Genomic DNA, 14,290 nt, shown 5'->3' with positions numbered 1-14,290 from the left:
TTACCCAGTCTCAAGTTGAAGATGACGTTATTAAAACTAGGCTGGCACCATGAAAGGGAAACCAAAGGTCGGATTTCGGCAAGCAGGTTCCACACTCTATGCTTGCAGCATTTCTGAAAGGATACAGCTGATTCTGGTTTTGTTTTGCTGCGTCTGCAGTAGTTTTTGAGTCCCTTTTTCTCCAGGTACCTCACTCTGAATCCTCAGAGCATGGAGTAATAAAAGTTGTAACTGGGGGGAGATTTCATAACGTTGGCCAAGCACTTGAATACACAACCAACTCATTTTTTTTCTCCAGCCCCACAACCTTGTGAAGTAGGCGAAAACTTCATTTTAATGGTGTGATTATGGAAAGAAATGTTACTGAGTAATGTTTTTCATACTCAGGTCAGTTGCTCAGAATCTTTGAAGGGTCAGAGAAAACTTGAAATTAAAATGGAAAAATACTGAATTATGTTCCCGCTAGTTTTGGTTATTTCAGTGTGATCATGAATAAGCTATAGATTCTGAGTCAGATGTGTGCAGTTTGCTTTGGACTTTGTTCTTGCTTACTTACTTATAAAACTTTTAAAATGTCCTTCTAAATTACAGCAATTCAGTAAAAAATTCAAACCTTCGGGCTTGGTTTCTTCCCCCTTGCAGGCTGAGTCATAAAAAATAAATCTTAGCCATTTCAATAGCCAACACGCCCCTCACATTAAGAATTGGTATTGTTCCCCACGTCTCCCATTTCATCCAAAGGTCACACCCAACTCACATTTGAAGAAAGAAACAGCTCAAGGATTCATCCAGCTCAACATTTGCACATTTAATAAGAGAGCAGAACCTCTGCCAAGTTACCGGGGTGAGTTACATCAGAATCTTCCAGGGAAACTTCTGAGGAGCTGTTATGAGCATGGGTTATGGAGGTCGGCAGACCTGGGTTCAAGCCCTGACACTGTGTGAGCTTGGTCCCGTTACTTATCATGAGCATGAAATGAGGATGTTCATAATATCAGTCTCGTAGACAGTTGCTGTCTACGAGAGGGAAAAGAGCAAAGACATCTGGGAAGCCCAGGGCCTGGCACCCTGTGAGAGCCCACTAAGTGTTTGCTGATGTACTGCTCCAGGCATTTCAGTGCTTAGCCAGTGATGAAGGAGCATCTCTCCTCTGTCCTGCCATTACTCCAAGTGTTTGAGTGACAAGTTTCTCTCCAAATCAAACCTCCAGGAGGTAGTTCTGGGTGAGGCAGAACACTCACCCCAAAATCCATGGCTGGGACTTAAATCAGCAAGTCATAGCCTGCTGGGGTTTTTAACAGGAAACATTAAGTTAATATCTGCAAATCATATACACAGTGTCTGACACGAAGTAGGCAATGAGTCCATGCCTGCCCTCAATTTCCTTTATACCCAAAGGAATTAAAATCCCAGGTCCTAAAGTGACTTGCTTAAGGTCACACAACCAGTTAATAGTAGAGCTGGAACTGGTACTTAGGTCTTTTTTGGGGGTGGGAAGGTGCTACCTCAGGTCTATTATTGAGAGTATTAAGGGGTCAGATGGTTTGAAGGAACTGGCCAAACACCTCCCAAACGCCAACAATGATCTCCTCAACTAACAAACATGGCATGCTGTCCCCATCGCTTTACCACCAACATCATCCCTGACAGTGACTGAGAAACAGAAGCTAGATCCCCTCTGGTCCATGACGGAAATCTGCCTGTACGGACTGGGGGTTCTGAAGGGCAGGGACAGAGCTCCTGGGTCTTGACAGGAGGGGGCTTTCTTTCCTCCCTGGCCCATTGCGGATAACAGCAGAATCAGGTGTTCCCTTATAAACACAAAACATTTGGAAACTTTCTCAAAGGTCTTTACAGCCAGTTGAAATGGTGGGCCAGGAACAAGGAGGTCCAAACATGTCCCTTCTTTGTCTTTTTGGCAAAATCTGTGGAGGTGACAAACATGGATCTCTGGGTTCACAGGACTGAAAAAGATCCTTTTGAATATCAATGGAAAATTCTGATTCTGTCCTAGGCACTGCACTAAGGAACTGGTTCCAAGCTCTGAGGGTCAGGGGAAGGATAGCTAACAAGCTTGCACTGGGTCTGGGGAAGGAGAGAAGACACTGTAAGTGGGTGGAAACCGCCTTTATTCATTTATAATTCAGGGAGTCATTCAAGAAATACGTATTGAGTACTGACTGTCAGAGAAACTCTGTACTGGGATCTGTGGTAGGGGGAGGGGACTGGTAGTAAAGACCATGGAGAGAATGTGAAATCTAAGCTCAGGAAGGAAGGATGGGTAGGAATTCGCCAGGTAGAAAGGGGTGTTCTAAGCCAGGGGAAGGCAAACTTGCTGTAGAGGACCAGTTAATAAATATTTTAGTCTTTGCAGGCCATACAGTCTGGATTGCAGCTACTCAACTCTGCTGTTACAGGGAGAAATCAGCTGTAAACAACACATAAAGGAACAGGTGTGACTGTGTTCCAATAACTTTCATTGGTGAAGAGTAAAATTTGAATTTCTTATAACTTTCACATGTTATGAAATATTATTATTCTTGTGATTTTTTTGAACCCTTTAAAAATGAGGAACCAGGGCTTCCCTGGTGGCACAGTGGTTGAGAGTCCGCCTGCCGATGCAGGGGACGTGGGTTTGTGCCCCAGTCCGGGAAGATCCCACGTGCCGCAGAGTGGCTGGGCCCGTGAGCCATGGCCGCTGAGCCTGTGTGTCCAGAGCCTGTGCTCCGTAACGGGAGAGCTCACAACAGCGAGAGGTCTGCGTACCGCAAGAAAAAATAAAATAAAATAAAATAAAAATAAAAATGAGGAACCATTCTTAACTTATATTTTAAGAATATCTGTATTAAGGTATATGGGTGTTTAGTCAAGGCCATTCCTGAACTAGGAAGATAATATGCATTTCTAAAGCAAAGATACTCTTAGACCCTCATACCCAGGGCTGGAACTAGGGTGAGACAAGTAAGCTGCCTAGGGCTCAAAATTTAAGGAGGCGCTCACTAATAAGTACAGGGTTGGCACTTGCAAGACCCTGCCTCCTTAAATTTTGCACCCTAGGCACCTGCTTGTCTCAGCCCAGGCCTGGCCCTGCTGCATCTGTGCATGATGGAGCATGTTACTATGAAGTGGTGACATCCTCCTCAATGCCTCCCTGTGATGCACAAGTTTGCAGGAGACAATCTGGTTCCCAGCCACTGCTCTGTGGAGCAGAATTTGGATAATTAGAAAAACGACCTATATGCATGATAAAAAGCTTGGGCAGAAGAGGAAGGAGAAACTAAGCAGACTGGAGTTTGTAGACAATTGTGGGGAGAAGGAAGATAGAAAGTTTTACTTGAAAGTTGTTGCTGGTCGGGTAGTGTAAGAAAGACTAAGAATGAGATCAATATCCAAAGGAAAGGTTTAACAAGATTCACTGTGCATTAAAATTGGAAGCCTTCTTTGCTGCCCTCTTGACTTCCATTCATTATAGCTATACCTATACATGTATCTAGCTATATATTGCAAATCACAATCTGATAATGGACTTATATCCAAAATACGTAAAGAATTCAATAATCAAAAAAATATTTTTTTAAATGGGCACAGGATTTGAATAGGCATTTCTCCAAAGATGCATACATGGTCAACAAGCACATGAAAAGATGTTCAACATCACTGGTCATCAGGAAAATGCAAATCAAAACCACAATGAGATATCATTTCATACCCCCTAGGATGGCTATAAGCAAAAAGATGGACACTAAGAAATGTTGGTCAGAACGTGGAGGAATTAGAACGCTTGCACATTGCTGGTGGGAATGTAAAAAGCTGCAGCTGCTTTGGAAAAAGGTCTGGCAGTTCCTCAAAAAGCTAAGCACAATTATATGACCCAGCAATTCCACTCCTAGGTATATACTCAAGAAAATATATGTCTACACGAAAACCTGTACACGAAAGTTCACAGCCAAAAAGCAGAAAAAAAAACAATGTCCAGCAACTGATGAATGGATAAAGAAAATGTGGTATATTCATACAATGGAATATCATTCAGCAGAAAAAACTCACATAGTACTAATACATGCCATGAACTTGGAACCCTGAAAATATTATGCTCAGTGAAAGAAGCCAGTCACAAAAGACTACATACTATATGAGTCCATTCATATGAAAGTCCAGAATAGGGAAATCTATAGACACGGAAAGTAGATTAGTGGATGCTTAGGGCTGGGGGAGGGGGGAAGGGATGGAGAGAATGGAGGGTGATAGCTAAAGGGTACGGGGTTTTTTCTGAGGTGATAAAAATGTTCTAAAATTGTGGAGATGATTGCATACATATGTGAATATACCCCAAACCACTGGATTATATACTTTAAATAGGTAAACTGTATGCTATGTGAATTGTATCTCAATAAAGCCATTTTAAAAAGGAAAAAAAAATCAAAGCATTTCTCCTTCCCTCCAAGGAGGTCTATTGGGTTTCAACGTATGGGCTCTCCTGGAAGATCATTGTGTCCTTGTGTTGCTAAAGGCAGAGGTGGTTTTCTGCTGAGTTCTTTCTGAGGATTTGAGGGGTGATGGCCTGAATGAGAGGGAAGGGGTTGGGGTTCAAGGGCTGAGTGAGGGGGTTAGGGATTTGGATAACTGAGCTCTGTTAAGACCCTTGTTTAACCTGAGGCTCTGAAGGTATCCAGGCCCGCTGCTGCAACAAAAAACTACTGCATGGGGCTCTTCAGGGTCAGAAATGACCCTAGCACCATTGTCCGAGAAGAGGTTTTCAGGGAAGATCCTGCCTGAGCCATGAGTTAGTCTAGTCGTGGAGGGTCAGGGGACAGTCACCACCCCCTCCCCCCACTGCCAAAAATGCTTCAGTCCTTGAGTGTTGAATCCGCATCACTCCAGGAGGCCTATAAGCCCTAAGGGGACTGCTGTACTTGAGTCAGCACCCGGGGGAGGTAGGGAGGGGCGGTGGGGGGGGAAGAGGGCCACTTCATCACTCATGACTATGGGGAAGTCATTCTATGGGCAGCCTGAGTTCATCCTGTGTAAAAAATGCACAGTGTGGGTTAGATCAGGCCTCCATCTGATGCTCTTATCTTTGCCCACGGGTTCTGATTCTTTTCAGGCCACATTTTAACCACAGCCCATTTCCAGGGATGGGGCAGGCCTCTCCAGCTGCTAATTCTCATTATGCAGGACATCTGGGGAAAAGGAAGAAAACGAAAAACATCCTAATCTGATTGTGTCCCAAAGCTAACATAAGAATAACAGTTTATAGCAAAACTTAAAAAAAAAAAAAAAGAGTAACAGTGGCCATGAATACATTCACCTTAAACTACGGCCCAGGGTCAGTGTTTTTCATTCCTTTTTTTTTTGTTTCTCTTTTATTGCCAAATCCTAGCCAAAGAGCTGGTGTGACTACCGAGATGTGGAAGTAAATTCATTCTAAACGGCCCCAATGCAGCTAATAAGTGAAAGCTGTCCTATTGACAGCCCATCACATTTTCCACTGATGCACTAGATGTGACTAAACTGCACAGGGGCTGGCCGGGAACTGGATTCCCTTTCACTGTGCTCAGCAGGAAGGGGCCAGCATCGTCCTATACCCATGTCATGACCCTGACATAACCCTTAGTAATGGAAGAGGAGGCCTGGCATATCCCCAAGCACAGGCTTTCAGCTTACCTGGGCACCCTGTGAAATTTTAATTATTTCAAGGTCCAACTGTACCCAAGTTGCAGGGAGACCAAATTTCCAGATAAGAAAACAAGACATGTTGCTATTTCAACTGCCATCTATTACAACACTGGACAGCAGGGCTCAATGGATATTTGATCATCCATAACAGTTACAACTTAGAAGATGAATTTATTATCAGTTGGTCCCTTTACACATAATAGAGAAAATAAAGAATCCAGGACATATGTGCTGACAAAGGCATTTATGTTAAACACTCGAATATTTTTCACTGCCTCTTAAGTTTAATTTTCTCTGCTAGAGAACAGAATAAAATGTGAAGGAGAAAGACACATTTTAGAAGGCAGAAAGCAGAACAGGGAATAGCAACATAGAAGCTGGTTTTTAATTTAGTTTTCCTAGTCTGATTTCTAAAAAGTAAAACTTCATTTTTTCTATTTTGTTGTATATATTCTTTCACGGTAAATCCTCTTGTGGATCAAGGCAGGGAAACAAATGAAGCAATAAAACAGGACCTGGTGGGCTGTCTGCCCTGCCACCTTCACATTCTCCATGTTCCATCATTCAGTGCACGGAGAACTAGGTTACATGAGTGATTCCAGCAGAGGCAGGATCCTCCTGTACTTCATATTCAGAATAACTCTAGGTACTTAAACTCCCCAAAATTCGGGCAAGGGGAGAATTTTTTTTTAAAGGAAAAGCACCTTTAACCAACATTTAACCTGGAGACTTTAGCCACTTGCCAAAATATGCCGTCTTGTTGAGCCAATAAATTGAAAGCAGGCAAGGGGGGTTGTAACTGAATAAGGGGTAGGTTTTAATTTTTTACAGGCAGGAGGAGGAGGATACCAATATGGTTAGTCAGTCAGCAAGCATTAATCCTCATTAATGTCTCCCATTCAAATCCATTCTTCCCTGCACAGCTGTGCAAACATAAATTAATTGGGTCATCTTGACAAAGGCATACAAGAAAAAAATTTTTAATGTGAGGCAAAGGAACTAATTGGACAAATAACACATACTCTAAACGTGTGGGAGGGATTAAGCAAGCTACCACATCATAGATGGAAGGACATACCTTCAAATGCATACCACGGTAAACATCCCTGTGTGAGAAGGTACCAAAGAGTAGAAGGAGGTGGGGACAGTTCATGACAAAGCGCAAGATAACAGCCCCGGGCGAGAAGAGGGGCCAGGCACCGTGCAGAGGACTTTATGGTAGCATTTCATTTAATCCCCCAAGAACCATTATTCCCAGTTTACCTTTAAGGCAATTAGGGACAAGGAGGTTAAACAACTTGCCCAAGGTCACATGGCCAGTAGGTGTTGGAGTCAAAGTCACAATTTCAATTCAGGGCGACTGACTCCAGAGACCATGATTGTAAGCATGGCATTGTCCTGTTTTCTTAATACTTGGCATCGTGCTTGCACTATGGAGAGTATACAAAAAGTAGGGCCATTTCTTGACCTTAATAAACTTACAATCTGATTGGAGAGCTAGGACGGACACATGAAATAATCAAAGAACAGGAACAGGAGAATAACCTTGGGGGTCTGCAGTTTTTTAAGGTAGAGGATGGAATTTACAGGAGCAGGGGGAATTCATCTGTGCAACTTTTGAGAAGGATTTCCACCAGACTCAAACTAAAGAATGAGATGCAGAGACAATATGATACTTCAGAAAATACTGATTCATTCCTGCCATGTTTGAGTGTTCAAAAAAGGCTCTCCCTTTCAGAAATTACCCTTAAGAAAGGATAGGAGAATAAGCAACAATGTCATACTTGTATAGCACAGGGAACTATATTCAGTATCTTTAATGGAAAAGAATATGAAAAATAATATATATATATAAATAAAACAATCACTTTGCTGTGCACCAGAAACTAACACAACATTGTAAATTAACTACAAAAAAAAAGAAAGAACGAACAAATGAATGAACAGGAGGACAATTGGCCCATCCCCCAGCTTCATCTTTGGGGTTAATAAAAATGGCCACAGCCTCCAGGAAGCCCAGACAGAGAGAAGGAGAGAGAAGTTCCTGAGGTTTACTCTGCAGGAGGTGTGGCAGGCTCTCCCAGCCTCCAGAGACTCAGAAGCAGGAAAAAGATGATTTGCATCATCTCTTTGGTTCTTTTCTTTGGAAATTACCCATCCCAAGGCCTCTGACAGACAGAAAGGGACAGGTTTGAGCTAGGGACCAGTGAACATTCTCAGAAGAAGTGGCAGGGCTCCAGAAACTGGAGGAATGAATAAAGGCATGCCAAAAATTATTCTGAAATTGACATCAGATTCATGACCCTCATGACTGTATAAGTGTGTGGGGAACTCTGATAATGGTTTCAAGCCATCTACTTCCATTTACTTTGCTGTATTTAAATTTCTGTTGTGTTCTTAATGTTCAAGTGTACATGGATTTTAAAATCAATGCATTTTTAAGTGGGTTGACATGTTGCCATCAGCAGCAGTTTCATGGTCAGCACTGGACAAGTCACCATAGTGCAGGCAGGACACACATGCCTGGAATGAGCTTTTTTCTCCTGTGTGGACAAAATTCTGTCAGAAGAGCTGGGGAGCATGTGGGTAGCTGACACCAACTCTTGACTCAGGTTTCATGAGGAACCAGATGAAGATTCAAAACCAAATCCCTTGACACTTGCCGGGTTGAACTGCCCATCAAATGTACAGAGAGAAGGGCCTGCAAGCTGTCACTTTTCAGGCAGGCTCCCAGGGCAGCCCTGACACTCCTGAGAACCAGAGCCGGGTCAGGGAATTTAGGGCAGAACAAATATTCCTGAAATGTCCTGACCAAAAAGCAAAAAGCTCAGTTTAAGCTCCTGGTCAGTGGTTCTCAACTCCATAGAATCATAGAACCACCAGGGGAACTTAGAGAGATTATTCATGCTGTGCCCTACCCCAGTGATTCTGATTCAGAGGGTCTGTGGTGGAGCCTGGACATTGATTCTAACACATAACCAGGGTCAGAGCCACCGTGTGGAACACGAGAAGTCTGAGATACTATGAGCATTAGTAAGTGGGGCTACTCAATCAACATACTGTGAAAAGAACAGAATTCTTTCGTTCCTTTGAAAACTTAATCTAAATTTTATATCTTTCTTGATCTCGAGAAACTAAGAGTGTGAGTTGCCTGGATTACAGGTCCTAGTTATACCACTTACTAGCTAAGTGACTGTGGGCAAGGTACAGAATTTCCTTGAGACTCCGTTTTCTTAGCAATACAATGGGGTTAATAATCAGACCATAACAGAAGGTAGTTGAGATGACTGCATGAAATCAAGTATGTAAGTTATTTGGCCCAATGCCTGGCACATGTAAAATGCACAATAAACATTAGCTCCCATGGTTGATGATGATTAAAATAAAAATATACTAGTCATATTTCAATAAAAGGGATGTTCTAGACCAGGTTTTATTTACTGGGCCAGGTTTTAAGGAACTGTGTAAAACTGAAATGCAAGAGTTATAGAAAGGGCTCTTCCATGAAGCTCAGTTGAAGGAAGTAGGGCTATCTAGCCAGAGAAGGGAAAAACCGAGATGAGACATGGTGCTGGCTTCCGATGCAAGGATCAGGTCCGAGAGTGGGCAGCTAATTGTGTGCATTTCTAAAGCAGGAATCTTAACTTAAACAGGGGGAACTGTGGATAGAACTCAGAGAGCCCAGAAAGTTGGATGAAAAAGAATTTTTTTATTAATCTCAAATAGAAATTTAGAATTTCCTTCAATTATGAATGTAAGCAACAAACTTCAGTAATACTGGCAGTACCTGTGATTTTTGTCACCAACAGAAACCACAGATATTTCCATATATTATAGTCACGGAAGAGACCTAAAATAGTATTTACAATTAGGGTGACCAACTGCCCTGGTTTGCCCAAGACTGAGTGGCTTCCCAGAACATGGGACTTGCAGTGCTAAAACTGGGAAAGCCCCAGGTAAACCATTCTCTACTAACATTCATCACTACTTTGAAACTAAGATTGTTATCACATTGCTAGATGCCATTATTGCATTATGCCATTACGGTACTCTGCTATATTACAATTTCAAAATTATCTTGATAAACGTATATCCACATAATCTGTGTCTTTTATGATCCTTTGTACTTCGTTTGATGCATTTAAAAGTGCTCTTCTCAGTTTAAAGACTTTACCAAATTGCCAAAAGGGCCTATGGCATAAAAAGGGTGAAGGGGGAAGAAACTGGGAGCATTGGCTAGAAAACGGAGGAAAACAGATTTAAGTTCCTTTAGGCCTTGCAACCTAAGAGCAAACAATGAGCTACATGGTAGAAGAGGACAGAAGCATATATCTCCAAAGGACACAACTAGACAATCAGTTGAGGGAGCCCTTTTCCCACTCTCAGTTGTCTCCATCTTATAATCCTGTGTACAGTAACCAGGGGCTCTCCCTAATTTCTCCTATCCTGATGACATATGTATGTGTATTTTGTTACTTATATTGTTGTGGCATTAACACAATCTTGATAGCTATCAATTCCAGTATCTGTTAGGTCTACTAGTTTCCAAAAATTACAAATGCTTCCTCTAAGAGTCATTTGCCAGAACTGAAAATTTCCCATGAATTAAGACAACGGAGATTTGGATTTTTAAAAACTCAACTTTAAAGAATTGATCAAAAGAAACTTTAACTCTTACCGGATACCACTGGGCTTCTGACGGACACTGGCCCCCATCTTGCCTCGTCACCACTGTTGACAGCCGTTCCATGACTCTCCCACAAGGCAGTAAGAGACCGTTTCTCTTCCGATCAACGTGACTCCAAGCCCCCAGCCCAATGTGACCGGAAGGCAGAGTTCTCACAATTGCCCTTGTCCCAGTGTATACAGATTTCTTTACTTCCCTGTCATTTTTACAAAATCTCCTCACTAGCCAAGTGGACCGCTCCTTCTTGCTTTTGAATAAATCTTCTTCTGCATCTTCACAATTATCAGGGAAGTCCTCAAAATGACTCAGAAAGGTCTTGGCAGGTGGACTGTCCATAAAATCCTCCCCGCAAAAGCTGTCACTTGAACATACTATATCGGCCTTCGGGCAAGAGCCTTCAAAGCACAAGTATTTGTCATTCAAGGGGTCACAATGATCATACTGCAGCTGCCTATTCTTACTGTCACAGTTACTTGCCAATTCCATCAGTTTACAAGTATACGCCATGTAATTGTTCTTTTGTTCCCCACCAACAGCAGGTAGTACACAGTTTCCACAATCATCCAAAATCAAGTTATCTGATAGGGGACAGAAAGTGTCTGACATTCTTCTGTCAACTTCATACTGAAAGTGAAATACCGCCATGTTGCTGTCAGGGTGTGCCCTGCCCGTCTCTAAGATGGCTGATTGAGCTCCTAATGGACTAATAATGCCCGCGGGAGGTCCGTCTATTTCCAGTTGAATTCCAGGGAACACCTTTCTTTCCAGTGAAGAAGGGATTCCAGTTTCCAAACACAGGCCTTCCTCTGTGGTAGAATCACACGTTTCATAAAACTGGCTCTGAGGAAGGCCACACTGATGGTTTTTCAGTATGTTGTTGCAGTTAACGTTAAGGTTTTTCACAGAGTCTGGTATGCTTTTCTCCCAGCACTCTTCATTACTGTTCTCATCACTCGTTATTTTCTCCCTTGCTACTGAGAGAATCTGGGGCAAGTTGCTTCCAGAAGATTCTTCTGTAAGTTTGGTCAGTTGTGAGATGGTATGAGAAGTCTCCCCGCTCTGCCTGACAGGATGCGTCTTTGGAACACTGATGTCCGAGACCTTATCGTTACTTTCATCTACAGCCGACTGAGCAGATATCACTTTTCGCTGAGTCACAGGTCTGAGGACAGAAGCTGCCATTTCTTCAGAAGTCATCGTGACCAATGAGCAGGCTTTAGCTACCGCTGTTTCTCCCCGTTTGTGATCATGTCAAAATGTTAATAAAACTATGGGTTATTAAAATAATCTCAGGTGTATAAGCCCTCTGAGAAACAAAGTGACAATTCCTTCATTTAGGTGCATTAAGAGCCACATAAATTTCCCCAGTTATCACTTCCTACCATGTGCAGTATGCTCTTCGAGATTAAGGTTTTAAGGCGGTAGATCAATTTTCTTTCTTTGGTCATTTGAAGCAATTCTTTCGAAGACTTTTATTCGACATTGCATTCTGTAACCTCTGATTCATCACTGGCTTACAATGATTTAAAAATCCAGTTCGAATGTATCCTGTGAGAAAAAGGGATAATGTCAAACACTGTGGCACTAAACAGATTTTCAAACATGAACTCATAATTCTAAGCTAAGGCAAACTACGAATCCATTTTGAGTAAGGAGTTTTGCAATCAGAAGTTGGTATCATTTTTCTGATTCAGTATTTCAGAACTTCTGTTTCCAGTCAGAATGGAGTAACAGAGACCAGATTTATCTTCCTTCCTTAAACAACTGAAAAAAAATCAGAAAAAAATAATGAAATAATGCTTTTCAGATATTGAACAACAGGCAACATAGAACAATGATCCCTGAAAGAAGAAAAAAACAAATAAGGTGAGCTCTATAAATGCCCGAGCTTATAGCTTAAGAGTTTTTAGGCTACCGGGGAGGGAGGTGGGACCCAGATGAAACCCAACAGTGTGTCTAATTTAAAGAGAAGTAGTTGAGAATTCAAAGAGGCCAAAGAAGTTAGAGAAAGAAGACACATGAAGTAGAGAGGAGCAAAGATAAGGATGATAGCAGGCTTCTCATAGAAACAATGCAAGCCAGAAGACAGTGGAGTAAACCTTTAAAGTACTGGGGGGGAAAAAAAAAAAAAATATATATATATATATATATATATACTGCCTACTTAGACTTCTATACTCAGCAAAAATCTTTTGAAAACAAAAATGAAATAAGGACTTTTTAGACATATAACGCTGGAAGAATTCATCACTAGCAAACTTACATATAAGAAATGGTAAAAGAAGTCCTTTAGGCAGAAGGAAAATGATACCTGATAGAAATCTGAATCTATAAAAAGAAATAAAGAGTATGAAAAATGTTAAATATGTGGATAAATACAATTTTTTCTTACTTTTTAAATAACTTAAGATAACTGACCATTTAAAGCAAAAATAGTAACAAGGTTTTGTGGAGTTACTAACAAATGCAGAAGTGAAATATATGACAATAATAGCACAAAGGTCAAGAGAGAGGAAATGGAAATATATTGTTATAAGATTATTTTCTACATGAATCGGGATAACATTACTTAAAGTCAGGTTGTTATAAGCTAAAGATGTATACTATAAGCCCCAGTGCAACCACTTTAAGAAAAAAAATATAGGAAATAAGTAAAGATATTAGAATCTTAAAATTTTTTTCAAATAATAAAAAAGAAGGCAGAAAAAAGGAAAAGGTGAACAAAGAACAGATGCAACAAATGGGAGACAAATGATAGATTTAAACCTTTCAAAGAGCATCTTTGGGCAGTGTTTCTAATTTTTTCCCATAAAGTATATACATTTTTAACTCCCTCTGTTTCATTTGAATAAATTATTCAGTTGAATGTCAACTGACATAAACATTTTCAATTTGTGAAAGACATTATTTAAAAAAATAATTTAGCCTATTTTATTCTCCAAATTATTGAACCCTGCTCTCTGCTGGGAACCATGTAATGGGCTAGAAAGCCAGGACCTGCTTGCAAGTCTATTAAGGAGAGAGAATTGAACAGATTTCAGTCCAATGTGGCAAGTGCAATTATAAAGGATATTCAAGGCACTCTGGGCCCATAGGGTGCCCATCACAAGTATACTGTTCCTTTATAGGTAAAGCTGTTCTTCCCAAGGCAACTGATGGCATTCAGGCTCTGCTGTCAACAGCAGATTCGCCCTGTCTTTGCTCTTTGCTACACAGATGTCCCTCTTCTCCTTGCTTCCTCCTTTTCCGCTCTTCCCTTCTTCTCTTACATATATGTCTCCTCAAGCAAGGACAGTCACAAACTCACCTGCTTTCAGCACATGCAGGTCTTCACAACTACCCTGAAGATCAGAGGACACCCTATCGATCATATACATCACAAGGAACAAACCAACCCACCCAGAGCAGCAACGTCCTAATACAACATCCTAACCCTTTCCACCTTTTGTGTCTTCCTTCCAACTTGGTTTCTTTTTTATTTTCTTTGGAAAATGCCTCTCTTATTTTTGTAGATATATGCTCAGTATAAAACAATTCAAACGATGCAGAAAAACACACACATTTTTTTTTACCTTAACACAAATTCCACCACCCAGAGATAACCATGATTAATACTATGAGGAACCTCCTTCCAGAATGCTCCCTATGTATTAACATACAGAGGTATAAGTATATAATTACACAAATACCAGATCATACTGTACATGCTGTTTTATACCTGCTTTTAAAAATTCAAAACATGAACAACTTTTCATGTCAAGAACTATACTGAATACTTTAATGGCTTACGGCACCAACTTTCAATATCTTTGCTCCATTTTTTAGAGGAATGTAATTTTTCAAGCCAAAGCCTTCAGATTGACAGTTCATCCATCCTTTCTAACCCATGAGGAAGGTAATTCAAGGTAGGTGCTGCTTAAGTCCTGT

At 41.1% G+C, this 14,290-nt stretch overlaps 1 protein-coding gene across 1 annotated transcript in view; it reads right to left on the bottom strand.

The window, feature by feature from the left end:
• The window catches only part of PLCE1 (phospholipase C epsilon 1), a 317,578-nt gene that overhangs the window by 265,288 nt on the left and 38,000 nt on the right, over positions 1–14,290 (bottom strand). Inside the window, exon 2 of the mRNA XM_004268360.3 lies at positions 10,355–11,911. Coding sequence (XP_004268408.2) covers positions 10,355–11,560 — 1,206 coding nt within the window. The 5' untranslated portion in view covers positions 11,561–11,911. The remainder of the gene's footprint in view (positions 1–10,354; positions 11,912–14,290) is intronic.

Source organism: Orcinus orca, chromosome 14 (assembly GCF_937001465.1).
Source record: "Orcinus orca chromosome 14, mOrcOrc1.1, whole genome shotgun sequence".
In the NCBI taxonomy this organism is placed as follows: Eukaryota; Metazoa; Chordata; class Mammalia; order Artiodactyla; family Delphinidae; genus Orcinus; species Orcinus orca.
The sequence above is the reverse complement of the archived record's forward strand: the minus strand, read 5'-3'. Positions and strand labels throughout refer to the sequence as shown.